This window comes from Geospiza fortis, unplaced genomic scaffold, assembly GCF_000277835.1.
Source record: "Geospiza fortis unplaced genomic scaffold, GeoFor_1.0 scaffold172, whole genome shotgun sequence".
Classification (NCBI taxonomy): Eukaryota; Metazoa; Chordata; class Aves; order Passeriformes; family Thraupidae; genus Geospiza; species Geospiza fortis.
The window spans coordinates 1,229,817-1,257,152 of record NW_005054309.1 but is presented as its reverse complement, the minus strand read 5'-3'; the positions used below and the strand labels follow the sequence as shown (position 1 = coordinate 1,257,152).

At 46.8% G+C, this 27,336-nt stretch overlaps 1 protein-coding gene across 1 annotated transcript; it reads left to right on the top strand.

The window, feature by feature from the left end:
* LOC102034831 (interleukin-1 receptor accessory protein) lies at positions 1-27,308 on the top strand. Its single transcript, XM_031055490.1, has 10 exons — positions 1-70; positions 11,985-12,270; positions 12,994-13,186; positions 14,884-15,049; positions 15,987-16,058; positions 17,182-17,311; positions 18,227-18,375; positions 21,023-21,172; positions 22,586-22,729; positions 25,376-27,308. The coding sequence occupies exons 1-10, from the start codon at positions 4-6 to the stop codon at positions 25,819-25,821; spliced, it is 1,803 nt and encodes a 600-aa protein (XP_030911350.1). The 5' UTR covers positions 1-3; the 3' UTR covers positions 25,822-27,308.
* Positions 27,309-27,336: the final 28 nt, after the last annotated feature.

Below are 27,336 nucleotides of genomic sequence, written 5' to 3'. Positions count from 1 at the left end.
AGGATGAAGATGGTCAGTGTCCTGCTGGTTTCCCTCTGGCTGTCCATGGTCACCCTTGGCAGAGGCTCAGGTAAGGACATGGCCGTGATGGACCTGCCCCCTTCCTGTGCAGAGAAGAAAACTGTCTGCAGTGAGTTTTGAGCATTTGCAGTGTTTCTGGATTAAATGGTTGTGTATAAAATACTTTAGTACAATGCATGAACACAGTGTTGGTTCTGGGGGGCTGTTGTACAATGCTCTGTGTAGAGATGACCACTGTGGTGTGAACAGGTGCATGAGCAGGTAGCAGCAAGAGCACCTCCACCTAAAAGTGCTTGCAAACTCCAGCTGTTCTCTCTGTCAGTATCATTATTGCCCTTCTGTGAGAGGTGAATCCAGGGCTTGGCCCATGGAGCTGCCTTGTCCCTGAGCTGCAGAAGGACCCAGGCTTGAACCTGAACTCTGCTGTCCCTGGCTGGATCCGGAGGGGACTGAGATTCAGCTCTCCAATTCTGACTCATGCCTTAGCAATGCAAGGGGAGAGGGGAACTTCTAGAGTAAGAGGAGCTCTGATACCAGTCTCACTGAGTCACTTTCCTGACAGGAAATATGTTGTCATGCTCGCAGCTCCTCTGGCACTCGTTCAGCCCAGCTCTTGTGAAGAGGCAGATTGTGCATGTCTCGGCTCCGGACTTCCTATTTGGGGGTGGAAGGAGACAGCATGATTTGCAGGAGGCAAGTGGAAAGGGGGAGGGAGGAAAGAACAGGAGCTGGTTTTATGGGGGGAGATGTTCAGAAATAAGGGCTGTACAGGGGTTTGATGAGTCCCCCCATGAACTCTTGTCCCTCTGCATTGCTGGCAAACAAGCAGTTACAATATACCCCGAGCAGATGAACAGCTCTTCTGTCATTCTCTCTTGGACCACACTGAATTATTGTGGGCCAGATTCACAACGTGCACTTCAGCAAGGTTCATCTCAGTGCAGTGTTCATTGCAGAGGCTGAAGCCTGGGAGGTTTTTCTCCTTGGGCTGCCCAAGGGCCACAGGCACTCACAGTAGGCTGTGATCTTTATGGGGGATGTCCCATCCTGGCTAACAGGGGCTGGGTGGAAGTGGTGAGCAAAGGGGAAACAGCAAAGGAGAAAATACATGGCCTAGGTCTCCTCCAGTGAGCCCTAGGCAGTAGGAGTGTGTGGGGAAGGAGGGGCCCAGCGAGATGGATCTCAGCTGCTGGCTGGGAAAATCCCTGCTTTGCTTGTGCTTCTGGACGAGCTGTTCTGCTCTCCACCAACGCAACATCCTCCTCCTGCTGAGGCAGCATTACAGCACCCCACGTGCAGTCATCTTGGGATTTTGCAGAAATGAGAGGTAGGCGCAATTGAATCAGGATTGCCCAGGAAATGTTAGAGCAGCTCTAGAAGCTAACACAGTTGGCTGGGAAGAAGCTGATTTCAGAAATGAGCACCCTGGCATTTGGGTCACACAGGCTCATGCCAGTTGATCTGGCAGAACCAGAACCCTCCGTGCATTTCTGCAGGGCATTTAGTACTTTTAAAACATATCTCCTTTAGCAGAGATTTGTTGTACAGGGTGGCCAGAACCCTTGTAGAGTGCTGCGAGAATGTAAGTCAAGTCTCAATACATGAGACACATGGTCAGTTAAAATACACTTCTCCTGCAATTCCACTGCAGTGTATGCATTTAATTTCCTGCAGGTCTGTGGGTGTCAGATGCACTCTTCAGTTCAAAGCTTCCTTTTTGTGCCATGGACTTCATAAAGCGGTTTGGGCTGTCAGAATGTCCTTTGTTATTCATGATGGGCTTGGATGGCTGTTTGTACTTGGATGGAGGGGCAGCCGTCTGTGCAGCCCTCTGTTTCACTGCAGGGTTTCCTGGGACTGGCACCAAAAGGAGACTGGAGCTCGTTTCACCCTTGCAAAGTCATAAATACATAACAGTATGGTAGAGAGGCCTTGTTCTGGAAATGTTACAGCATTTGGTCTTGCTTTTCCTTCTTGGAGCAGGGTGTGTAGGTGGGGGGAGCAGAGCTGAGCTTATCTGGAGTGAATGCAGAAGGGCTGTGCACAGTCTACAGCTGCCCCAGTGGTCACCTACCATCAAGCAGGGCCATGGAGATGGGTAGCTCTCACTGGGGAACCTGGTTCCTGGGATATTTAACATGTGTGACTTGGTTGGGATTTGTCATTTCAGCTGAGTCCTTTTCTGTGCTTTGAGCATTAAGTCATGTAATGCTGTATTGTTGGGACCAGCTCTCTCTCCAGCCCAGGCTGGACTGAGGAAGGCTGGAGGCAGGGACAGGAGTTGTCTTGTGGTTTGCTGCCACTTTTCCTGCCTCTGCCATCCTTCCCAGTGGAGCAGTCTTGTCAGCAATACTGACCAGGGACTGCCCAGGCCAGGGGTGCCAGCTCTGCTGAGTGCCAAGTTCTGTGAGCTTACAGGGGAGGTGAGGAACCAACACCTGCTGAATTTCAGCTCCAAAATACCAGCATTGCTGTGGCTGCCAGTGGCCCTTCCATCCAGTTAATCCACTATGGCTGTCAGTCTCCCTGGCAGTGTGTCAGAAAGCTTTAGCATTACTCTTCCCCCTGCTTCCTACTGGAGAGACAAACCCACAAACTTTATTTCCCCTCCAGATTTTGCCTGCAGCACTGTGGCTCTAAACATCTGTTCTCTGGGCTCTGCTGTTTCTGGTGCGTATGGAGGCTGGTGCTGAAACAAAATCAGTTGCTGAAAGGGAGGTGCAAGCTGTACAAGGGAAGAAATGTGATCTGAGTAGTGTAGAGTAAGACATGCAGAGCCTGAGACTGAACTGGTGCCTGAGTCTTCTGTTTGCTCTTGCTGAAAATGTGGGCAAATCTTCTCCTGCTCTTGACAATATCCTGACCAGCAGTGCATGGAGTGCACGAGTGCATCACTCATCACCTTTGGGTCAGTGTTTATAGTGGTAGTCAAGGTCTTCTGCTTTCCCTGTCTAGCTAAGCCATCCTCAAGGTGGAACTCATGTTGTAGGATGCTTAATGAACCCAGATGTTCTGATAGCCAGGGAAGGATAACAAAAACCCATGGGCTTGGGTCTGGTTGTACAATAGTTTCTTTGGCACTACTGAAGTCATATAAATATACACATACAAGAGATGAAAAACCAGTCAGACAAAGAACATAACAGCCACTATGAATACAGAATAAATTTATCTCCTTGTTTCTGAACGAAGCTGGCCAATGTTAGATAGCAACTTATAAATAAGATGTGGCTGTAATTGTGTTTCTTGTTCCATTTTTCCCTCTCTGCTAACCAGGCTGCTCTCTCACCCTCCAAGAGCTTTTGTAGCATGAGGGCTGGGGAGATGACCATGGTTGGGAGTACTGTCTTAGGGGATTGCAAAAGCAGAATATTGCTGCCAAGAGAGGAGGAGCAGCCTCATGCTGATTATCTAATGGACCCATGTAGTGTGAGCAGGTACCTGCTGTGCATAAATAGCCCTTTGGTGGGGGAATCATCCTGTGTGCATAGGAAATGCCTCTGTAGCTCCCTTGGGAGCTATCAGACAGGCTGAGCTCAGGACTGGGCCAGAATGATACCCCAGCATGGCAGGTAGTGGTTGGAAGGCAGCCAGGAGTTTCTCTCCTGGGAGTTTTATTTCAGGCTTTGCTGTTATTTGCTGGGTTGTGAACATGTCTGTTTACACTCCCCCGTATCAGAGGCTTTCAGCTACTTTGGTTTTTAATGGTTATTGATGTCATCAATGCTTCTGGGTTCAGGTGGTGGTTGGAGCAGTGGAGTTCTGGTTGCAGTGAGAAAGAAGCAGAGGTCTAGCTCCAGAGGTCAGAGCCACTGCCTGCACCGTCTCTCCCGAGTGCTGAACTACACTGTGGATCTTGTGCTTAGCAGAGAGGCACAACAGTTGCTTTTGGCCAGGGGAAATTTGCAGATTAATAAATTACTGTCTGTAAAACACTTTGAAGATGGAAAGCCCTGTGCAGCTCCTCAGGATTATTACTGTATGGCTCTTACTCTACTGATGGGGTTCCAGTCGCCTTATTTTCCTTATGATTTGTGACAGCCCCAGAAGCTGAGAAGCTTATTTTAGTGTGTAAAGTCAAAAGAAAAACAGATTAAACTGCATTATTGTTTTCTAAAGAGACTAAATCCCTCCCCCACCATCATCTCCTGGGATTTCCTGACTTCCTCCTACTCTTCCAATCTCAGCTTCTTGCTGTCCTAATTTAGGACGTGATTTTATAACCATCCATACCCATCTGTGAGCTACTGTGGTTGTAGAAGTTTATGGCACTTGGGGGCATGAAGTCATTGACACTGAGGGTGTTGAAAGCTGCACAGCCCTGGAGTGGATGGAGATAAAACCCATGGAGCAGAGCTGACCTGGGTGCAGATGTGTCCTCACAGCCGCCAGCCTCCCTCCACACCAGCCAGAGCTGTGCCCACTGAGGAGATAAAACCTCGGGTCTGCTTCTTGTCAGCTGAGGAAACGGGTTGTGAGGGGTGAGCTCTGTGCAGGCGTCATGGTGTGACCTATCTGCATTGAAGTGCAGGAGGCACTGTGGGGGAAAGCAGCCCTTTCTGGGTGTGCTGCTGATACAGCACTGAACAGCCACCTTTGCTCCTGTGTGCGTATCAAATAGGGCATCAGGGAGCTGTCATGTCCCCCTGTCACAGCCACAGGGCTGTGCTCTCACTGTCAGAGCTTTTGTGGCACTCAGGTGACTCTGCTGGACTCTTGGACCTTGTAGTGCATTTTGTGCCTGCTGTGTTTGTTTGGTTCTCATCCTTGTCCGAGGACAGCTGCTGCAGCATCTTTGTAACGCAGACATCCCTGTGGGATGGGCAGGGGAGAATTGCTGACTGTATTTTAAAGCAGGCAACAGAGCACCTGGCTAAGTGCAGTGACTGGGCTGCATAGCTAAGCAAGCCTGTTGGCAGAGCCAGGAGTTTAGCCTGGACCTTGTCAAGTCCCAGTGTGGTGTCCCAGGCACACAGGAGCTCCTGCCAGCTTAAGCACAGCTCAGCAGTGATGCTGATCAGGTAAACCCCCTTTTCATGCTGCCTCTCCTGCTTTGCAATGGGGTGTTCCATTTCCTGTACCTCTCCCCTTCCTATGCTGCTCTGCTTTGCTTCACGCATAAATTTTCTCAATGAAGTGGGATGGAAAGTAGCTGTTTGCTCTTCTTATCCTTCAGGGAAGCAGTTCATGCCCCTACCTTTATCTTTTTGATCTCAAATTTAAAGAAAGCCTCCAGAAAAATATGTCAAGCTTGCTAGAGAAATCTGAATATAATTTTTTTTTTGGCCCAGTTGCTGGGGGTAACCAAAATACTCTGCCACATGCAGTAAACAGCTTTGTGCACAGATAGAGAGTGAAGTCACAGAGCTCACTGTGGAGGAGTTCTAAGAGACACAAATAAGGACTACCCAGTGTTAGAGGCTGTGCTTGATGAGATAAGGCAATTCAGAGTCAGAAGCTCTGGGCTCCATTACAGAATCACGGTTTTTTGGATGTCTTGCTTTGGCTGCTTCCCCTGAAGTCAACAGTTTATGCAGTCAGCTTGTTTTCCATGGCTTTGGCAGAAGCAGATTTTTCACAGCTGTTTAAATTAGACATTCAGGGTCTAAAGTTTATCAACTGCCATGTACAGGTGCTTTTCAAAACTGAGCCATTCTGCAACAGAAGGTCCTTTTCCTTCTTCTTTTCTGAGCTGTCCTACCTATTCAAATTATAAAAGCACTTGGGGGGAGAGAGAGACTCCATCCTAGTGTGCAGCATCCAGATGTGAGGCTTCTGTGGGGGCATCACAGCTTGGTGGCAACACAGGATGAATATGATGAAACCTGGGAGAAGTGTAAAACCATGTCACCAATGCCATCACAGCAGAACTACATGGATGGGGTTGGGCTGTGTGGGAGGTTTGTGCCAGGACCACTTCCACCTCCTTGCTCTACGGGAAAGGCTGTGGGAGGGAGGCAGTGGGGTTATGAGAGGCCTCTTTGGATGCATTTCCATTGGAAGCGAGATTACAAATTTCTGCAGAGTTGGCACAGCCTCTAGGCTGAGCCTCCAAGGCAGCATTCAGCTACAACCAGTTTTTAGGTGTTCTGTGGCCACCGTCACTGCTGCAGAAGTAGTGAGAGCAAATGGTGAGAGCCAGCTGCTCTTGGCTGGGCCTAACCCAACTTCTGTGTCATTCTCACCCACCTCAGTGTGTTTTGGTTTGTGCCTGTTCTCCCAGTTGAGGGCAGAGCTTCTCATTTGTTCTGCTCCATGCTTCTCTTCTCCTGCCCTGCTGTATGGTCAGATGGGATACTGCTGAGCAGAGAACACAGCCAGGGAACAGGGGCTGGTCTTGTGCAGGATGGAAAAGGAAGAATGCAGACACAGTGGGGAGAGTGGGTGCTCCTGCACTGGCATAAATGGGAGATGCACCCACACATGGTGCTGGCCACAGCTGGTGTCTCCTGTGCTCACAGCAGGGCTTCTCCATTCAGTCTGGCTTCCTCTCCTTCCTTCTCACCGACTGAGCTTGAAAGATGGCGGTGAGGAAAATTTTTTTAAAGGTAGTAACAATTAATTCTTGCTTAATTGCTTTGTGTGATCAGCTTTTTCTGCCTTATTGATGCTGATCCGTGCATCATGGTTACAGGCTGGCCTTGCTGTGCCCCCTGGGTACAGGCTGACTCATACCAGCTTTGCTTTAAGGTAATGCAGCAGGGACAGATGAAGAAAGTAGGAAGCTGTTGAGATGTGACTTGGCAGCCCCAAAAAGCCACCTATTTCATGGGTCAGGACAAAAGAAGTTGGCCAGGAGGTCAAGGGAGGTGATTCTGCCCCTCTGTTCTGTTGAGACCCCATCTGCAGTGCTGTGTTCAGCTCTGGGATCCCCAGCATCAATCAGCAGAGTGAGTTCAGAGGAGGGCATGAAGTTGATCTGAGAGCTGGAGCCCCTCTCCTATGAAGACAGGCTGAGAGAGTTGTGGCTGCTCAGCCTGGAAAAGAAATGGCTCTGAGGAGACCTTACAGAAAGCTGCAGAAGGACTTCTCACAAGGGTGTGTAGTGAAGGACAAGGGAGGATGACCTTAAGCTTAGGGAGGGTAGGTTTAAATTTGATATTAGGAAGAATTCTTTGCTGTGGAGGTGGTGAGGCACAGGAAGAGGATGCCCAGAAAAGCTGTGGATGAACTATCCCTGGAAGTGTTCAAGACCAGGTTAAATGGGTCATTAAGAAATGTGGTATAGAGGGAGATGTCCCTGCACCCACAGCAAGGGTTTTGGAACCGGGTGATTTTTAAGGTTCCTTCCAACCAAATCATCCTATGATAGTGCAGCCTCTTCTGATGCTGCAGCTCAAGTGTGAGGAACAGGGATCGTTAATCTGGCAGCACTGATGGCTTTGTGTCCTGCTGCCACTGCAGGGTCCCAATCTGCATGCAAGGCAGGCCCCCTCGAGGCACATGAAATCAAGGTGGGCATCCTTATCCTCACCCTTCTGCCCTGCCTGCACTTTGTCTTCCAATTCTGGAGATGGGTGTTTGTGACTGCATTTCTCTTCACAGAGAAAAGCAAGGCACAACTTCCCAGGGATATTTCTGGAAATCGCAGTGAGGAACCTCAGAGAAAGAAAAAACAATTCTTATCTCAATTTCTGCTCCTCTTGTTCACAAGTGGAATGCATTGTAGAAGATTATTTACCTGGAGGGAATTAGTAATTGGATTCTGATGTGAGTGTTTTGATTCACTGACCAACTGAATCCAAGTGTGTGTGTGTGTAAGGACTGTCGGCTGGCAGTCACAAGATTCTGTGCAGTTGAGTGCTTGTGCAGATTCACTTTAGATGTAGTGTAATGTATTATAGAATAATACAGTATAATAAAGTCGTTAATTAGCCCTCTGATATCCATGGAGTCAGATGCATCATTCCTCCCCTTCATCAGGGGTTGCCCTGCTTTTACTGTAGGTGTTTCCTTCCACCATGCAGCCTGTATGGTCCTCACCCCTTTTCCTAAGCAGGGCTGTGCAAACAGGACCGTTTCTTGCCTTTTTCCCATGTTGTCTGTCCCAGGTAGGTGTTGTGGGTCATGGGCTTGCTGTGCAATTGCAGAGCATTCAGCAGTAAGAGGGGTCAAGGGAGCTGCGGTGCTCTTGATTGATACTGAGGACAAGGTGGCTTCTGTCAAAATCATTTTGCAGAGGCATTTCTAGGAAGGTGCATTTGTGGGATGGTGTATTTTTAGAGAATTTTACTGTGTCCCTCAGGTGTATGTGTAGTGCTCCATTTGCTGCAGCATAGAGGAGAGATGGAGTTGGATATAGCTCCATCTTCTCACTAGTTTCCATTTGTTAGGGAACCTCTGGAGTCACAGCATGAATGCTGATCCCAGATGATTTAATCAGGAGCTGCTCTTCACTCCTGCAGCTGTTTTGTGCAGGAAATGTTTCAAGAGAGAAGAAGCTCACTACTGAGGCTTAGCCAGTGAAAACAAGTGTGAGTTCTACAAATGGGCACAGCACCATAGAAGTTAGTGCTCCTTCTCACAATTAGAACTGGATCCTTGCATCCTTTTTCTGCAGTGCTCCCTCAAATCACTTTGTTGCTGGAATCAGCATGTATCAATGAGTGCATATATTTTTTTTTCCTAGTGGGACTTCTTTATGGCAATGAAGGGTCAGTCGTGCCATTTATTCAGGCTATCTCCAATTTAGACTGACACACAAGTAGTTGCATGCTGATGTTAGCAGCAAGTAGGCTCTGAATCTCCAGTAGACCTTAAAATAGTGGAAAGAGCACAAAATGTTCTGGGGAGCTGTTGGATGCAAATAAAATTATAGCAATAATAATGTGAGTGTCCCCTCTACTTTAATGGATGTGTGTGGACATGCTGCCCCATCTGCTGGGCTCTGCTGCAGGAGTGCCACCACAGCAAAGGTTGCTGTTGTCACAGGGAGGAGGGCACTGTCACAGCTGAGGAGGAGGAGGCTCACAAAGGTGTGTGTGAGGGGTGCCCTGCAGTTCTCACACATTATATCAGGCAGAGCCTGGCTATCTGGGGAGCAAAACACCCCAAAATGTAGAAACAGCAGTGTAACTGTCAGCATGGCACAGGGAGGAGGGAAGCTGTGCAAAGCACCCCAATTTCTGTCCTCGGTGTTTTATGTGTTAAGGACATTTTGCTGCAGCCTGTGGTGCTCCTGCCATCTCTGCTCTGAGTGACGGGTCATGGCAGTACTTCCTGAGCCCTCGGGGTTGTGCTGGGTGGCTTTGCCCTGGCAGCCAGGAGGAGTCCTTGCCTGGGGAGGGAGGCACAGCCTGGGATCTCCCCCTGCACAGCTGCTCCTGTGCTCTGGCTGTAGCTGTTCATTGCCAGCTGTGTCTGGGGTTCAGCTCAGAGCTTGCAGCACCCCAGGGCAGGGCACGTGGGGAGCCTTAGCACCACCTGTTTGCTGTGCCAGTGTCCCTGAAGCCAGGCTGGCTCTGAGACAAAACCTCCAGGTACAGCTCTTACAGTAAAACAGTAACAGTCCCCTCTTCCCAAGCCAAGAAGGCGAGGCCTGGGCATTGTTTTAGAGAAATGTAGGAAGAAAAAAAAAGAAAATAGTTGTATTTATTTTCAATAACTCATTCAGGTTGAACGGGTAAGTAGTTTTACAGTGCTGATTTATGGGCTGTTGCAAAATGCAAGAGCTGCTCATGATTGCAAATTTCATTGATCTTGACTCCAAGAATTTCAGTACAGTAATGTTTTATATAGTTTCCTCTCTCCCCAGTCCTGCCATTTGAAGTAATAAGGATGATTTGCCTTTATGCAGCCCAAGAGGAGGCGCAAGTCAGATGCTGGGAAGAGAACCTGGGCATCCTGATTTACAGAGCCAGGTCTGCTCCTTTCAGAGGGGAAGCCTTTCTTTACAGAAAAAAGTGCCCTGTCTCCATGAGTAACAGTCCCTGCTTTGTCATGCAGTTAGCAGGCAGTCTCTGCAGGCTCATTTGTCTCATTGCCACTCTAAGGACATTGACCATGCCTGGTTCATGGCCCCACCAGCGTAAAGCAGTCTGCTGGTTCCAGTTTGCCCTGATCAGGGTGGTAATGGGTCATTATGCTCCTTCTCAGGGTGTCAGGCTTCCAACAGTGGTTTGGTCTTTGAAAAGGAGCCTCAGCACTGCCTGTGGTAGCAGCCATAGTGTGTGATACTTTTGAAAGATCTGTATGATTTTAGATGATGAACACTCTCCAGGTATTTGGGGTTGGGGTTCCTCTGAACAAATGCTTGTGTTCTGGGGAGCTTCACTGCCTTTTCCTAGCCCAATTCATTCTCTTCCTCCAGAAGTAGCACTCTGTCATATGGGTGTTTGGCATACTGCAGGAGGAGCAGTGCAGCTTGCATTTACATTTATGTGTAAACCCACCAGAAAACATTTCTATTCTTACTGGCCCAGATTCCTCCTGCCCATGACTAACCATTGCTGAGCCACAGGAGTTAGCATCACTGCCTTTAAGCAGCCTGTCTTCTCAAAGGTTTATCTCTGCTTTTTTAAATTAAATATGAATTTGGGGGCAAGCTACATCCCACTGTCTATTTAGGGAAGAATAAATGCCAGAAATCCTGCTTTGGGCCTGTGAAGTCAGTTCAGAAGAATTCAGAAGAATTGGGCTCAAAGAGCATATTGTATTCTATTTCTCCTCTCAGTCTGAGTTCTTCTAATATCTACAAATGGGAGAGGCTTTGCAGTGTCGTCTCTGGTGAGCCTGTGTGTGATGTGCTGAGACACTGCTCCCAAGGACTGCTGCAGGCAGCACACCCCTCTCCTGTTTGACTCATTTTCGGCTCTCAGACGTCAGGCTGCCCCAGCAAATGCCTCCCAGCAGCTCCAGGAGAGCCCTGGGAAGTGTGCCACGCTGTGCTCTGCCTTGTCAGCATGGGGAGCAGGAGGTGCAGCGACAGCAGCCTCCCTGTGTGTCTCAGTTGGCTCTGACAGCGCAGGTTGCTCCCAGGTTTGCTGACACCCTGGGACTGTGCTTTGCTTGCACTGAGTCCCTGCCTGCCTGGGCATCCTGATGGGTGGGAGGAACGGAGTGGAGAGGAGTCCGTGGAAGAGAAATGGGTTTGGACTGTGCTTTTTGTGGTGAAATTGTTTGCTAATGACAAGAATATTTTTTAAAAGAAATTAATTAAAGAAAAAAAGCTCTGTACAGCTTTGTCTCATGCTGGCTGTTTTCTGTGTCGGTCCTAGTCTGCTGAGAGCCACTCTGAGTCACTGCCTGTTGTTGAGCTGTGCTTGGGGTTTGCACCTGGGCACTGCCTGGGAATACAGGAGACCTTGCTGCTACCTGCTCCTTACTGTTCCTTCTGCCCTCTAGGCTCCAGCTCTAAACTTCACTCTCAACAGTCTTTCTGCTTGTACTCATTGTGTTGTCCTGGTGTGCACAGCTATCACATGAATCCATCACAGGATAGACAGTCCTCACTTCTGGAACCCACAGTCCAGCTTCTTCTGGCAGGGAAAGTGACCCACAGCTCTAAGGGAGTGTTGATGTTTGATTTTTTTTTCCCCTCCTATTTCAGCACGTCTATTTCCATCTTCCCTATCATTATGTATGGATGCACACGCACCTCTGGCATTGTTGTCATCCAAATTTTATCTTCCTACATACGACTTTTGTGGTAAATTTTCTTGGAGCTCTGTAGGAAGCCTAGTTTTATGCAGGAATATCCTATTCTATTGTCCTGGTGAGAGATAAATAGCTTGGCATAAATGTAGGAGGTGTACAAATGAAAACAGAAGTTTCCAGGTTCTCTAGAAATGAACACAATGTTCTTGCTCTGTTTTATAAAAGCTCAGCTTGCTTTCATTGAGAACACTACAGTTTTGTCTCTGATTTTAATGGGGACAGAACCAAGGGCTGTGGGGAGCACGGGCAGAACTGTTATCCCCCTGCAGACTTGCAAGCCTAAGGCACCTTGTTCTTCCTGACTGCAGAGCGCTGCGATGACTGGGGTGTGGACACCATGAAGCAGATCCAGATTTATGATGGGGAACCTGCCAAGATCAAATGCCCACTTTTTGAGACCTTCTTGAAGTACAACTACAGCACAGCCCATTCTGCTGGCCTAACCCTGATCTGGTACCGGATCGCGCAGGACCGGGATCTGGAGGAGCCCATTAATTATCGTCTCCCTGACAATCACATCAGTAAGGATAAAGACACCCTTTGGTTCTGGCCTGCTCTTCTCAATGACACTGGGAATTACACCTGCATGCTCAGGTAGGTCGTGTGCAGTTTCTGTACATCTCCAGTGCAATCAAAGGACTTTTGTGGAGGTGGGGAAATGAGGCTGTTAGCACCAGAACTTCCTGTGGGGAGACTACCACTTACAAAAGCATTAATGGGAAAAGAATGTTGCAATTATAGGACTGCTCAGTGCTGAGCCAATTTACATGGCAATAATGCTTGGAGCCTTGCAGACACTAATGAGAGTGCCTCTCCTTGCTGCAAGTGTCCGTGAAAATATTATTGCTGAGCCCATGGCAAAATCCACAGGCACTCACCATTAAGAAGTGATCTGCATGTCTAGAGTAAAAATAGCTTCAGATGCAGGGGTAATGTTTTGACTGCACGCTAATTTGGCAAAGATTCATGAGATTCAGACTTCTAGGAAATTAAAAGTGTCTCTAACTGTGGTGCAGAATGAATGTAGCATCTGCTATACGTAAGAGCTCTTTTTGGTCTTCCTCACGTTGTCTTTTGTCTGTGTCTTTGACCTTATGATCTGCTTTAGCAGCAGGAGAGTGGATGTTGCTTGTTAGTCATCTTTATAGGCTTTTGTGAGCTTGTGTGGCCACCTCTGGTGGGGTTTTCTTTCCCATTTACAAATGAGTCAGCACTATGATGCTTGTTATTGCAGATGTAATTTTTATTTCATTCCACTCCACTGCTGTAGGAGTAAACAAGTTTCAACTAATCAGCCCTGTTCTTGTCCACCCTTAGGAACACAACCTACTGCAGCAAAGTTGCTTTTCCCTTGGAAGTTGTTCCAAAAGACCAGCACTCTTGTGTGAGCCATTCCATAAAACCCACTGAGGAGATGTTCTACTTGGAGCATGCCAATCAGAAGATCACATGTCCAGATATTGATGGGTTTTACCCTGCCAGTGTGACACCGACTGTCAAGTGGTACCTGGTAAGAAGAACTTACTTGGGCAGCAGGGAGATGCAGTGGTGTGTGTGAAAAAGCAGTGGTTGGCATGGCAGTCATGGAACTGCGTTTCAGAGTCTTCCCAGTGATGATACTGTTAACGAAGCTTTACTAATTTTAAGAGCTCTGCTTCCATTGAGTTCAAGGGTAAAACTGCTCTTGGAAAGAAATTGAGAGCTAACACTGAAGCTTTTTTGATCAGCGTGCACAAGTGAAAAATAGTCCTAAGAGGGATTTAGGTGGCTCAGTTCAGTTATGGGCAGTGTGCCTGACCTGCTCTGTGTGAGCCTCTCACTTTCCTGTAAAGGAAACTGCCATTCATATTCCCTCTTTTTTAAAAAAACCCACCTGTTAATGAAAATTGCAACCTTTCCAAAATCTTCTGAGGTCAGGAAGTGAAGTTATTCATCAGGCTGTGCAAGACAATGGGTGTCCTGTTTGACACAATTCAGAAAACCTCTTTTCTGAAGACTGATGCATCTCTACCCCACCCTCCATACTCTTCTGATTATTAAACTGTCTCCAGCCATCTTCAGGCTCTTGCCTACAGAATTGCTGCTCAATTTTCTTAAATGTGATTTCACTCTTTCTCTCTAGGTGGATGCCCTTAGTCAGTAGAGAATAAGAAGTCTCAGGGGATGTAAAGTCTGAGAGTTATGGGAATAAATTCTTTAGTAACTTCCTATAAAGTATTTTTGTATAAATGAATTTAATAATAAGGGAAATTGTAAACAAATGTATGTGCTGATTTAAAAAAGAAATTAAAAAGACCCAAAAGGAAAACCCCACCTCTAAAACCCTTCAGGAAAACTTCCTTTTGTATCAAGAGGAACCATTTCATTCCAGTAGTTTAAATGCTTTACTTGTGTCATTCATTGAAATTCACATCTCGCCAATCAATTAGCAGAATGAAACAAAAAGCCCCTTGGAAGTAATTTTTCAGGCAGCAAGTCATCCATGCCTAATAAAAATCATTAAAAATGGTATATGACCCCTGTCCTAAACTACCCCATTAGGATGTATCAGATTTGGAAATGTACCATTCAAAAATAATCTCTTAGAAAATGTGCACATCTTTGGGTTTTATGACAATCAAGATGTTATCTGCATAACCTCTTTCTGAAAAGGGATCTCCAGCTTGCTATTTTGGCAGTTTTCCTTCCTTGCCTGACAGAAAGAGAGGAGTTATTAAGGTTTATGTACTATAGATTCTCGTTTGGTATTTGCAAATTCTGGAGCCTCATCCTCAGCTGAAGGCAGCCAGGAGAGCTTGATTAGTCCCGAAAGATGGACATCAATGGGGTACATGTCCTTTAGTCTTGGTATCCATTTGTGAATAAGTCATCATTTTCTTCTTATCACTTTTTGCTTTGTTCTTCACTCTGCTGAGGTGCTCACTTTGATTGCCAAGGTACTTCTGGATCAGAGATCTCTCCTTTATAAAATTGGCTGTGTTTAAAGTGGGATAAAGTTATTAGGGTGATCTGCTTCATCACTTCATTTTTGAGGTGAACATAGCAGTCTATACTCCAACATGCTCAAAGTTCATGGTATTTAGGTCTGACCTACATCATGAACCCAAGTGTCATATAAATAGTTTAAATCAGATCTTTGTAGAAACATTTAAACCAATATCTGCACTTTTGAGTCGCAAACTCAAGTATTTTTCTGCCTGACTCCAGAACTGCAACTCGGTGGATGGCTTCTATGAGCGATATCCCCAGGGGCCCAGGCTTGTCATTGGCATTGTCCGCAGTGCCTACAAAGGGAATTACACTTGCATTGTGACATTCAAGGACCATGGAAGAACCTATAATCTCACCAGAACCGTAAAGATGAAGGTGGTGGGTAAGAATGACTTTAAAATGTGTAAAATGTATGTTGGTAACTGCAGAAGTGGTAAAAACAGCTGGGAGAGTTTGTTGCAGGATCCATTTGTGGTTGTAGTCAATCTGTGTTACCCAACTGACCTGATGGTTTTTTTCTTGCTGGGGTCAGACTTGTGTGGCTGTCCAGAACATACTGCAGTAGATGTCTCTCCTACCACCTTGTCAAATGCCCCAAACACAGAGAGTGGCCAGCCTCAGGCTGGTGAGGTTCAGCCCATGAGATGGCCAGGGGTACCCTCTGCTGGCATGTGAATGCATAACCTTGGCACTCCTGCTCGTGGTCTCCTGTGCCCTTTGCTCATTACTATTTGTGGGATTATCACTTCATAGCCAACTTGTCTTGATCTTCTTGGAATCTCAAAGCCATTTGTGCTGGGACTGAGACTGCTAATCAGCCAGGCAGAGCTCCAGGTACCCACTGCTTGGACACATCCGTCCCAGGCACAGAGGCTCAGCCTACCTGCCAGGGAATTGCAGAGTTTAAAAACTTAGTGAGCTGTAGGATACATTCTGAGTTCCACGGAAACAGCTGTTTTAAGGGTTGAAATAGATATTTGTGATGCAACATGAGGTTTGTATCTTGTTTTTTAGAAGCAGCAGTAAAAAGAAACTGGTACAGGCTATGCCTTGGGAAGATGAGAAGGTTATGGAGCTCTTCTCGTGTGAGAGGCCCAAACTAGCTTACCTAAACTTTGGGAAGCCTTAAAATCTGGACCCGACCCTGAGTTTGTGGATTAGGATTAGATTTGTGTGTGCATAGAACTGCAGCAGTAATGCATCACGAGTCAGACTGGGGAATGTGCACTGCGGCGCGAGGGCATCGGGAGTGAGCTGCAAGGATTCCAGGTTTTCATGAAGTCTGGGGGCCCATGGGGGCTCTCTGTTGTCTCCTGCAGGATCTCCAAACAAGGCCTTGCCACCACAGTTCACCTCTCCAAATGAGAAAGTTGTGTACGAACTGGAAGCAGGTAAAGTCCAACACTCACAGCGTGCCAGTGGGACAGGGAGACCCAGCCAGGCACAAAGCTCTCCCCTTCCACTGTATCCCTGATGCTTTCCCTCACGGAGCGCTCGAGCTGCCACAGGTTGCCTGGTGGACAGTGTGGGATGCTAGTTTTTGATGGAGAGCGCAGCTTTAAAAGCTGATTTTTTGCAAGATATTCAGGCTTGATGATACAGAACTGCAGCTGCAGAAGCAGATGAACTGGGGACACTCAGCTGCTTAGGAGAATTCCTGTAGGACCTTGTTTCAGCCCTGGCCCTGGCTGTGGTTTGCTCCCATCCTCCCTCATTCACCCCTAGAGTGGCTTTAAGCTTCTAGCCAATTCTTGCTCATCTCCCCTTTTTTTGGCTGATGGCTTCTAATTAATGACAGCTCTCCTCTGCTGACCACTGGGTAATGGGGTGCCACACCCTTTCCCTCACCCCTTCCCCCACACCATCAGTTTTGCCTAATAGCTTTTTGGAGCAATTCCCTACATCAAATGGATTGTGTCCCATTACATTGCTGTAATAAATGTGGTGGCAATGATCATGATTAGCACCAGAGTCTTCACTTTAAAGAACAGCTCTTTTGGCTCAGAAGGTCAGATTTCATCCATAGTCCTCTGTAAGATAAAATCACTTACTGATCACCAAGATATTCACACTCCCAAGTCTGATCTTGAGCAGAAGTCAAATTTCTGAAGAAGTATTTCCAAACCAAAATGCTTTCGTGGAGCTTGAGCCTTCACTTCATGGCATCTGTCCCCTGTGCAGTGGGATTGATTAGCACTGCCTGGGTTTCCAAGGAAGTGGTTGGCATGGACCATGTCCCTTTGGGTGGGTCACTTCATGCAGTCAAGGAATTTGTAACACATTTGAGAAGGCAGGACATCTTTTTCTATTTATCTCTCTGTCACAAATCCTCAAGTCCAGGGATGTTAAGCTGTTACTACAATTTATGTCAGAAAGTGGATGTAGGCCTCATTCTTTCCTGAAGGGACACAGAGCTGAGTCTGGTAGGGTTTTGGAAAGCACTGAAGTGAGGGGGGTGCTGTTCCTGCACTGCAATACCTTTTCTCCTAGGAGATGATGGTCCTTTCTTTGCAGGTGAGGACCTTATCCTGCCCTGTGAGGTTTTCTTCACATTCCTGAAAGACTCCCGGACCGAGGTGTGGTGGACCATAGATGGGAGAAACACAGATGACATCACGGACCCCAAGATAAAAGTCACACAAAGGTAACATCTAATGTGAACCTTCATTTCTGATTCCCTGTGTCCTGTGTGGGTACAGGCATGTGACAGTCCTAATGGAGTGTGTAGTCTCCCTGTTAATCAGAAGCCCCTGTGTCTGCACCATGCTATGATGAGCACCAGGACCTCCAAGGAGGAGGCCTCCAGACCTGGACAGTGTCATATCTTACAGATGGATTTGAGGGAGCTTTGTTAACCAGTTCACATCATCATTTCTTCAGGTCCTGGTAGCTGCTGTTGTTGTGGGACTTAAAAAACAAGGGCTGACAATTCTATTTAGAGGAGTGTTCCCAAATAGCATAGGGTATAAAAGGGTTTCAGAAAAACAGAGGCTGAAAACAAAAATGTAATATTATACATAGTATTGATTAGGAAGAATAGAGATTCAATCACACAAAGAACCCAAATGAGGACCAAAGTCCCATTTGCTGGATGCTGAATTACAAGTGAAAGGCAGTCACTGCCCCAGCTGATGTGCAAAAACCAATGTAGAAAAAAGAAAGGCAGAAGGAAATACTGTATCCTCATTTTGCAGACGGTCAATTCAGGCAGAGAGAGACAAAGTGACTCATCCAGGACTGCATAGGGAATGTGACGTGAGCTGTGAATCTTGAGTTCATGAGATCTTCGTGTTTATAGGCAAGAACTTCCATTTCCTCTAAAAGGCAGTGTGGCACAGCTGCAATGAGAAAATTATGAGTGGTAAAATAAATATTAAGGAAAATCAGATAAAGGAATAGCTGCAGCTGTATTGCAGTCTGAAGTGTATATTGATTTATAAATATCCAGTTATGTGTTTCGGCCTTTTTAAAGGAAGAGGTTATATCAGGGAAAGGAATATCTGTCACTAAAAACTTGCTGCACTTTCACATGTGTAATGCTCTAGTTTTTCTCTTACAGTGAAATTACCAGAGATTTTGAAGACAAAACTGTGATAAGGACTCTGACAGTGGCAAAAGCCACGGCGGAGGAGCTGAAGCGGAATTACACTTGCCACGCCAGGAACGCCAAGGGCGAGGAGCGCAGCCAGGCCGTGGTGCGCGTGAAAGGTGCGGAGCCTGCAGGGCTGGGGGTGCTGGGGGGCTCTGCTGCTGCCTTCAGCCTTGCCCTGAAAAACAGCAAGGGGGCAAAGAGTTCCATCTGCCCTTTCTGCCCAACACAGTCTGTTCTGTAGGCACTGCTGCCATACTGCGCCACTTCTCAGAGGCAGGGAACAAAGGGCTCCCCCATGGGCAAGTTCATGGGTAGAGAAAGGACAGATCTGTTATCCTTATCCCATCCCTGTGCTGTTGAGTTTGTGAGGTCTCCAGGACAAGGTGAGAGATGAGAATCTGACTCCATGTTCTCAGAAGGCTGATTTATTATTATATGATATGATATTATATTATATTAAAGAATGCTATACTAAAACTACACTAAAGAAAGGATACAGACAGAAGGTTTAACAAGAATGAATAACAAAAACTTGTGACTGACTCCTCAGAATCCCACACAACTGATGGTGATTGGCCATTAAGTAAAAACAATTCACATGAAACTAATCCAACATGCACCTGTTGGTAAATGATCCCCAGCCACATTCCCAAGCAGCAAAACAGGGAGAAGCAAATGAGAAAATACTGTTTTTTCTCTGAGGCTTCTCATCTTCCCAGGAGAAGAAATCCTGGCAAAGGGATTTTTCAGAAGATATGACAGTGACACTATACCACAACTGAAGCTGAGGGCACAGGCTGCTTGAAATGATTTCAGGTTATTTGGTTGTGTGAGGGTTTTGCATGACACAACAGCTAGCAGTTGGCATCCTCCAGAAGACAGTCTGCACTGGCTGGCATTGCTCAGGGAGTGAGACAGTCACACCACAGAGCTCTCTGGTTTTACTCCTTGCTGTCATGATGCTGCAGTCTAGATACAGCCACCTCAGCATGGATGGTATATGATTCAGCTCTGTTCTGTGTGGGTTTTTCCAACGTCTTTTTTTCATCAAAGATTTGGTTCTTGTTTCCCAGACCCTCCTCTCAGTAATAAAAGCTATGTGAGGCTTCCTGGTTAAGGTGGATTTTTCTGCCTCCTTATCAGCCTTATCTAGAGCTTCAACACTTGCTTTTACGGTAAGCCAGATCTCCCCTCTCCCACAGGGAATGCTGCCATGGCTGGTGTAGCTCACACCAGACACCTTCTTCCCTTTACTCTGCATTATAAGCATGGAAAAGCTCTTGGAGGTCTTTACTGGAAGATCTTTTTCTTCTTGTCCTCCTTCTGTTTTAGTCTCAATACATTGAGACAAACCTTTTCTGGATTGTTAGGGAGGAACAATAGACCACACACATAACTGAGAAAGGCTGAGACCATCTGTCAGTGAGTTCATACTCCATATATAATTTTCTGGGGTGATAAAATTTGTACATGTAGCAGAAGTGAATCTGAAATACTCAGATTCTTTCACTAAATATCAGTGCCTAAATACTGTTTTCTAGTGGACTGACCTGTGCTATCCTCCCTTTTCCTCCCCACATCTGTTCTTGGTTAGTTGACAGGGTTTGCTCTGAGCAGACATGGTTACCCAGCACTCCTTCCTGCTCTATTCCACAGCAAAGTCCAAGAGCCATCCCTAGCTGCTGCTGGCAGAGCAGCCTTATGCTAAGCTCAGTGCAGCCCATCCCACTGCACATCCCATAGGAGCATCAGGCATGCCAGAACCCAACCCCTCAGCACCTGGCTTTTAGCAAGTGGCTCTATATGTTGGCTCCAACTCTTCCATTACATTAGGTCATATACATGTCTTGCTTTTTCTGGATGATTTCCCTTTCCTTCTCATGTACTTCTGCTGCTCATCACCTAATGAACGTCGATAAATTCCTTCCATTTTCGATTTTGTAATTCAGTTTTATTAGCAGCCTATTAAATATTGGAATATGGTGGTGTTTCCACTCCCTGTTGTTCTGTTATTGTGCAGTTTGCCAATTTGCACATCAACTGCCACCAACAGAGTTGCCCGGGGATACAATTAGAAATTTTCTGTCCTTAGTACAAAGAGGCAGCAGTGGTGTGACAGACAGTGCATGAGTTGGAGGGGGCCTGTGATGTTCTGGCTTGATGCCCACAGGTTACCCTGTTTGTTTGCAAGCATTTCAGCTTTTCTGTAAAGAGCTCTGATTCTTCTTTCGTGGTAGAAAGGAGTCAGGCCATGGCTAGTTATATCCTGGGTGTCGGTCTGGGACAAGCCACAAGACCTGTGTCTATTTGATAGGGAGGGACAATGTTAACTATTGCATTTATTTTGCTGCAGATGCTTTATCTGGATCTCTTAGAAGTCAGAGCAGTTGTGTTCCCCCAAGAATTCACTGATACTGCTGAGAAGGTCATGTTCATGGTCTGGCTTTGGCCTGTGCGGGTTTCTTCCACCAACAGGTCATTCTATCACCCGGGCCTCACTCAGAGACAGAATTCCAGCCTGTGCTATGGACTTGCTCTGCCAGCATAACCAGACCTAATAACCCAGCATGGGGCTCCAGGGTGGCCAGCCATCACATGTTCTGTCAGAAAAGCCTTGGCTTGATCACCTTACTCTGAAGGGGCAGCTTGGCTCCTGGCTGTTCCTCTGTGGGGTTTGTCTGCACATGACACAAGTTTGTTCCTGCTCACCTGAAGGTCCGACCTGTTCTTTAACCCTGACCCCCTGTCTATTTTCATTCTCAGTTGTAGCACCCAAGTACACTGTGGAGCTGGCCTGTGGCCTGGGGGCCACCATCCTGCTCGTTGTGGTGCTCATAGTCATCTATCACGTGTATTGGCTTGAAATGGTCCTCTTCTATCGGGCTCACTTTGGAACGGATGAAACCATTCTAGGTAAGAGTTAAAATGCTTGCTTTCTTTTATTTATCCTGCTGCAGGCCCTTTATTTTCATAGAGGAGTTTTCCTATAAGCTATTTTTAAACCTCTTCACAGCATAATGACATTTTGACCTTCCATTTCTCTATCTACATGCAGTTGTGTGGGTCATTGCTCATTAGAGCAAGAGGAGTCAGGCTTTTGGCTCAGGGAAAAGGAGAAAGAAATCCTCTGTATTCTCTGCAGAGGTGGAGCATGGACATGCCAGGCTCCCCAGGGCCCTGCCCTGCAGATCTAGCTGTATCATCCAGTCTAGAGATTGTCAAGATACATCATCAGGTTTCAATTAGTCCCGTGTTTCCCTGGTGACTCTCTGTAAAGGATTCATGATCTGATCCAGAGTGATCTGCTTTCAAATGTGGGAAGGCATCCAAAAGGATGGATGTGGAAACCACCATTCTGTCCTCAGTTCTTCCCTGTGTTACTGGGAGTTCATTGCTAGGGACTCTGAGGTGAGATTTCTCCTCTGGAGGAGGAGGAGGGTGTTTGAGCCCTTGCAGCTTGTGGTGTGAAGCTGCCACGGGGCACGGCAGCTCTCAGAGGGTGTAGGCAGGGTGCAAGTCTCTGTCTGGTGGGACTGCTCGTGTGGATAGACAGCAGCGAGGGGGAGCAGAGTCTGAGGTGTCAAAAGGCATAAGAAGCCTGGACAGAACGGGTTGGTCTGTGGGAATCTATGTTGTGGTGGTGTTCGCAGGGGTCCCAGGATGAGGGAAGAGATGAGAATCTTGACTCCATGTTTCGAAAGGCTGATTTATTATTTTATGATATATATTATTTTAAAAGAAAATGATCTATTAAAACTAATAGAAGAAAGGATTTAATCAGAAGGCTTGAAAGGAATAGAAAGGAATGGAATGATAATAAAATCTTATGACTGCTCACAGCCTCGACACAGGTGGCTGTCATTGGTCATCAAGTAAAAACAGTTTCACATGCTGGGTAAACAATTCTCCACATCACATTCCAAAGCAGCAAAACATGGAGAAGCTGAAGCTTCTAACGAAAGATCCTATAATGGGGTACCTAATTCCAGTTTGGGCCCTGGCTTTTGTGGAGTTCAATTAATCGTTGTTCTAAGATCTTCTTTGATGGGGAGGCTTTATCATCATCTTGGGCTTGTGACAGCTCACTTGCTTTTTAATCTTAGCTACTTGGATAACATGTGACCACTCTTTATGCCATTATAGGCTGAAGATCCTAACGAAAGGATTTTCCATAAAATATGTCTGTGACACTATGTGCCTTAACCTGCAGTGCCTGGGCTCCAAGTGAGCCTTCTTACCTGCTTCTGTTGCGAGTCCAAGGCCCAGCATGGGCAGTGTCACAGGTGTCCTTGTGCCCTTTGTGTCCCCCTGTGCTGTCATGCCCAGACGGGAAGGAGTACGACGTGTACGTGTCCTATGCGCGCAATGCCGAGGAGGAGGAGTTTGTGCTGCTGACGCTGCGCGGGGTCCTGGAGAACGAGTTTGGGTACAAGCTGTGTATCTTCGACAGAGACAGCCTCCCTGGGGGAAGTGAGTATCTCACAGGGGGCTGTGCTCCATGCACGTCCTCTCTATTGTTCTCTGAGGTATTGAACATTGATTGCAACGAGCCTATCCAGATTCTGTTTTGGTTTTTTTCCCTGTCACTGTTAATGAACTTTTTTTAGTGTCTTCTAATGTTTTTGCTTCGCATGACAGTGTTGCAGATGCTCCAGGCCACCAGAATGGCTGCTGTGGGGATGGTGGTTGGTTGTTTCACTTGCTCTTTCCAGGAGTGATGTGCAGAAATGTCAGCTTGGGGAACCGGAAAACGGATCTTCACGCAAACCCTCTGAGCTGCCTTAAAAAATTGGATAAAGTCAAGGCTAGAAGAGGCAGGGAAAGTGTTATACTTGATCAGCTTGCAGAGGGTAATGGAGAGTCCTTGTAAAAACCACAAGTGTCTACTTCAGGAAGGAGTGGAAAGTGTCAAAATCAGTGAGAAGATAATGTGCATCCCATTCATCCTCATTAATTAGGGAGTTTGTGTCTTATATGGCATACAACTTAGCTGCTATTACCAAAAGGACTGTGTTGCAAGTAGTGAGATTCATCTCTTCAGTAACATGTAGTCCTTTTTTACTCTTTTGAGATAAACCGTACAAGGTTCTGGAATAATGTCTGCTTCAGAGAGGCAGGGAATCACCAAGAATGGAAGTTTGTGAAGCTATCCAGATACACATACTTTCATACAAATTCCACAGCAAGGGCACAAATCTAGACAACACTCTTGATTTTTAGTTTTTTGGAGGCTGAGTTGGTTGTATGATCCTGATGCCTATTAAAAGTTCAAAGTCTGAATTTCTGCCAGTGCAGACCGCCCTACTTTGAATTCATGGGCTTTGGCTCAGGACTCCGAAGTCCTTTTTTTTTTGGTGACAAAACCTGTGCTGGGAAAGTCCTTTGGGGTGTCCCTTTTGAGTAGGAACGGGGAGGACTGCTGGATTCTCAGCCCACCTACCTGACAAAGGGAGCAGAATCAGTCTGGGTTCTATTATCTTTCCCTCCTAGATTGTTGCCAGGATCTAGGAGCACCTTAAAGTTTGAGGGTAAATAAGTATGTGTGTCTCAGTGAGACAGCTGCAATCCTGGTGCCATTCTTCCTTGAAGAGAGCCTGAATGACGTGGCAGGGCACCTTCCGGGCTCAATTTCCTTGATGCCAGTGTCAGGCTCAGAACAGGTTTGCTCTTAGCCATTTTCACCAGATGTCCATCTCCCTCCTGTTCCCTCTGCTGCCTCTTGCTCTGTTCACTTTACACAGTGTGATTTTCCTCCCAGCACTCCTCTCCTGGGCTCTCTGTCCCTCACCTTACCCCCAGAGGTTTCCATCTGTGCTCCCCTCAGTCCCTGCCAGCCCCAAGGCAGTGCCAGCCCTGCGGAGTGCTGCCAGAGTGGTTTGTCACTGCGCTGCTGTCCGCGATGCTGCTGGGGCTTCCCCGGAGCTTCTTAGCCAGGATTTGACTAATCTCCTTCTCAGGAAAGCACAGGAGCCAGGAAATAGCTTTTGGCAGCTGGTATCATGCCTCCAGAGCATGCATCTGTGTCATGGGTAGAGAGTTATGTTGTCCTTGATGAAGAAACAGTGGGAGATGGATTATCCCGTGAGTTAGCTGACAGGAACTAATCAAATGGGCTTGACAGCTAAATGAAGCTGTCTGTCAGCATTATTTTACCCTCCATTGTAATTTCTGACCAGTCAAGAGTGTTCCCTTATCAAGGAAGTGTGGGAGATCCTGCAGCAGAGAGTACAAGCACCCAGATTCACACTTACAAGGGATTTTCACATTAATTATAGACGATGACCAAGGACAGTCTACCTGCAGATGTTAGAAAATTAAAGAGGATCCACAGTTACCATGACATTTCTCTAGCTCAAAGGATGTCATTTTTGGGACACTTCACTGAAAGTCCTCAGAGTCAGTTCTAAAAATGCTCTAATCTGCTTTCGTAGATGACGGCAGCAGGAACAGATGGATGAGTAACAGAAGGTTAGGATGGTAGCACTACCAAAGCTAATTATCCCATGAGGACACTTGGGGATGGTGTGAATACTTACTTTGTGTGGGGAAACTGAGGCAAGAGGAGTGAAGGGAGTATCCAGAGTCATTCTGGACATCTGCCAGATGAGGATGTAAGCATAGACATTCAGACTTCCTGAAGCCTCTTCAGGGTGAGTCTTTCCCTTGAGTTCATGTGTTATGCAGCTGGCAATTTCCCTGCTTTGCTCCAGAGAGCCTCTTTTCCCCTTCTCATTAGAAGGAAGCTAAATCTCAGCCTGAGATCAGAAGCCCTCTTGGCCACAAGGCATCCCCACAGCACTGGGTGGTGTCACTGATGTGTAGTGCAGTGACTTTTAGGTGTAGCTCTCTTGGTTATCTCTGTGTAGCATGGGGAGGAGGAAGGGCATCTATAGGTAGTCTGGAATGGTGGAGAATATGGCACTGTGTGGGTTAGTGGGAACCAGCCCTGGTGTAGGAAGTCCCACCTGAAGTCACAGGGTTGGGAAGCACCAGTGTAGTCTAGAGAGGGCCTCCAAGGGATTTATTGTCCCCTTCAAGAGTCACCTGCTGTCACAGCAGCAGCTCAGCAGCATGTTCTTGGGCATCACTAACCACCTCAATGTTTCTTTCTCCCAGTTGTCACAGATGAAACCCTGAGCTTCATCCAGAAAAGTCGACGTCTGCTTGTTGTCCTGAGCCCCAACTACGTCTTGCAGGGGACACAGGCCCTGCTGGAGCTCAAGGCTGGCCTAGAGAATATGGCCTCCAAGGGCAACATCAAAGTCATTCTAGTGCAGTACAAAGCCATCAAGAAGAGCAAAGTGAAGGAGCTGAAGCAGGCCAAGGCAGCCTTGAATGTTATTAAATGGAAAGGCGAGAAATCCAAGTTCCCAAAGGGCAGGTTCTGGAAGCAGCTGCAGGTGGAAATGCCAGTGAAAAAAATTAGCAGGAGTTTAAGTCTTGATGGGTTGATGCATATCCCTGAAAAATGTTTGGCACAATCGGAAAACAAATCAAAACACACCTCAAAAATCCACAAGTTAGGCCAGGGAGTGGGGAGGAGCTCAGGGATTTTTCCATGAAGGACCATGTCCCAAGCATTTCAGAGGATAGTCATGTTTTCCCTGCAGCTTTGATATTGCTCTGTCATTAGAGATGAAGATGCAAACACCTGCTTTCTGCAAATGTATGTCCTTGTTCCAACCACACAAGCCCTGGGCTTAAGGTTTAAATTTGCTATCTAGGTGGGATGCATCCAGCACCTTGTGATAGCATGGCCAGTATTCCTAGATCCAGTTCCTATGGGACCTTCATTAGCATCCAGGACAGAGCTTCTTTCCAGTCCTAAGTACCTTCACTCCTTTCTGGTCCTCAGTCCCTGTTGCAGAGACTGAGGAACAATTTGCAGGGTGGCTCCAGTGTAGAGCCTTTCCTGCACGTCCCAGGTCTGTAGTCCCAATCACTTGTGGGATCACAGACTCCTGCTGCACTGTTGGGGAGCGTGGAATTTTGAAGCTCCTCATCTTTGTTCCCCAAATTTCCTTTGAAGCAGATGCATCCAGGTAGTTTGGCAATGGGAAATGGCTGTTACAGAAGCATTAAAAAAAAAAAACCCACAACTCTACTGGGTGCTATTTGTATTGTAGCACATGTAGTAACAAGTGTCCCAATCTCTGGGACTCTGCAGTCTCACAAGTGCCCCAGATCCTTCAGAGCTGCTTGTAATCCAGGGAAATCTCTCATGAGTATAGGCTGTGGAGCATGTGAGAGATGTTTATTTGTAGAGTAAACTCAGGGACTTCACAAGCACTACAAGGACCCCCAATGTACTACTGAACCTGCTTACTCTCTGTGCCACTAGCTGGTGGAAAGCCTCATGCAAGGTGCTTCCAAGGTCTTTGGAATAACGTGGATATAAGTCCAACTCAGAAGGACACCCCAGAACCTTACTTGAACTTCCTAAAAACTACTAGTTCTGTCCATGTAGGTAAGACTGTGAGGACAGGCTGAGAAAGTTGGGGATGTTCTCCCTGGAGAAGGCTCCTGGGAGACCTTTTTGTGGCCTTTCAGTGCTTAAAGGAGCTTATAAGAAAAGTGGGGACAGACTTTTTAGTAGGGCCTTTTGCAATTGCCCCTTTATGTACAAGAGGTAATGGTTTTAAACTAAAAGAGAGTAGATTCAGACTACACTTTAGGAGGACATCTTTTACAATGAGGATGGTAGAACACTGGCACAAGTTGCCAACGGAGGTGGATACCCATCCCTGGACATTCAAGGCCAGGTTGGACAGGGTTGTGAGCAATCTGATCCAGTTGAATATGTCCCTGCTTATTGCAGGGAGGGTGGCCTTTGAAGATTCTTCCCAACCCAAATTATTCTATGATTTTATAAAGACTCTCTTCAATGCCTGGTTTTGAACAACGTCACCACTTCTAATTCAGGGTTTAGGTTTAAACTAGCTTTGGCTTTACAAAGCAAGTCTCTCCCCATCTTGATTCCAGCCTAAAGCTGCAGAACAGAGAGTGTATCTCAGCTTCTGCAACATTTGCACAAAACAGAAGCACAAAAACCCGCTGTGTAGGTGTTCTTGGTTCAG

Bases quoted from the DNA above. Each gene is read 5' to 3' on its own strand.
- LOC102034831 (XM_031055490.1), top strand. From the start codon at position 4: ATGAAGATGGTCAGTGTCCTGCTGGTTTCCCTCTGGCTGTCCATGGTC. The intron at 15,050-15,986 runs GTAAGAATGACT...TGTCTCCTGCAG, and splicing joins CGTAAAGATGAAGGTGGTGG to GATCTCCAAACAAGGCCTTG. The intron at 22,730-25,375 runs GTGAGTATCTCA...TCTTTCTCCCAG, and splicing joins AGACAGCCTCCCTGGGGGAA to TTGTCACAGATGAAACCCTG.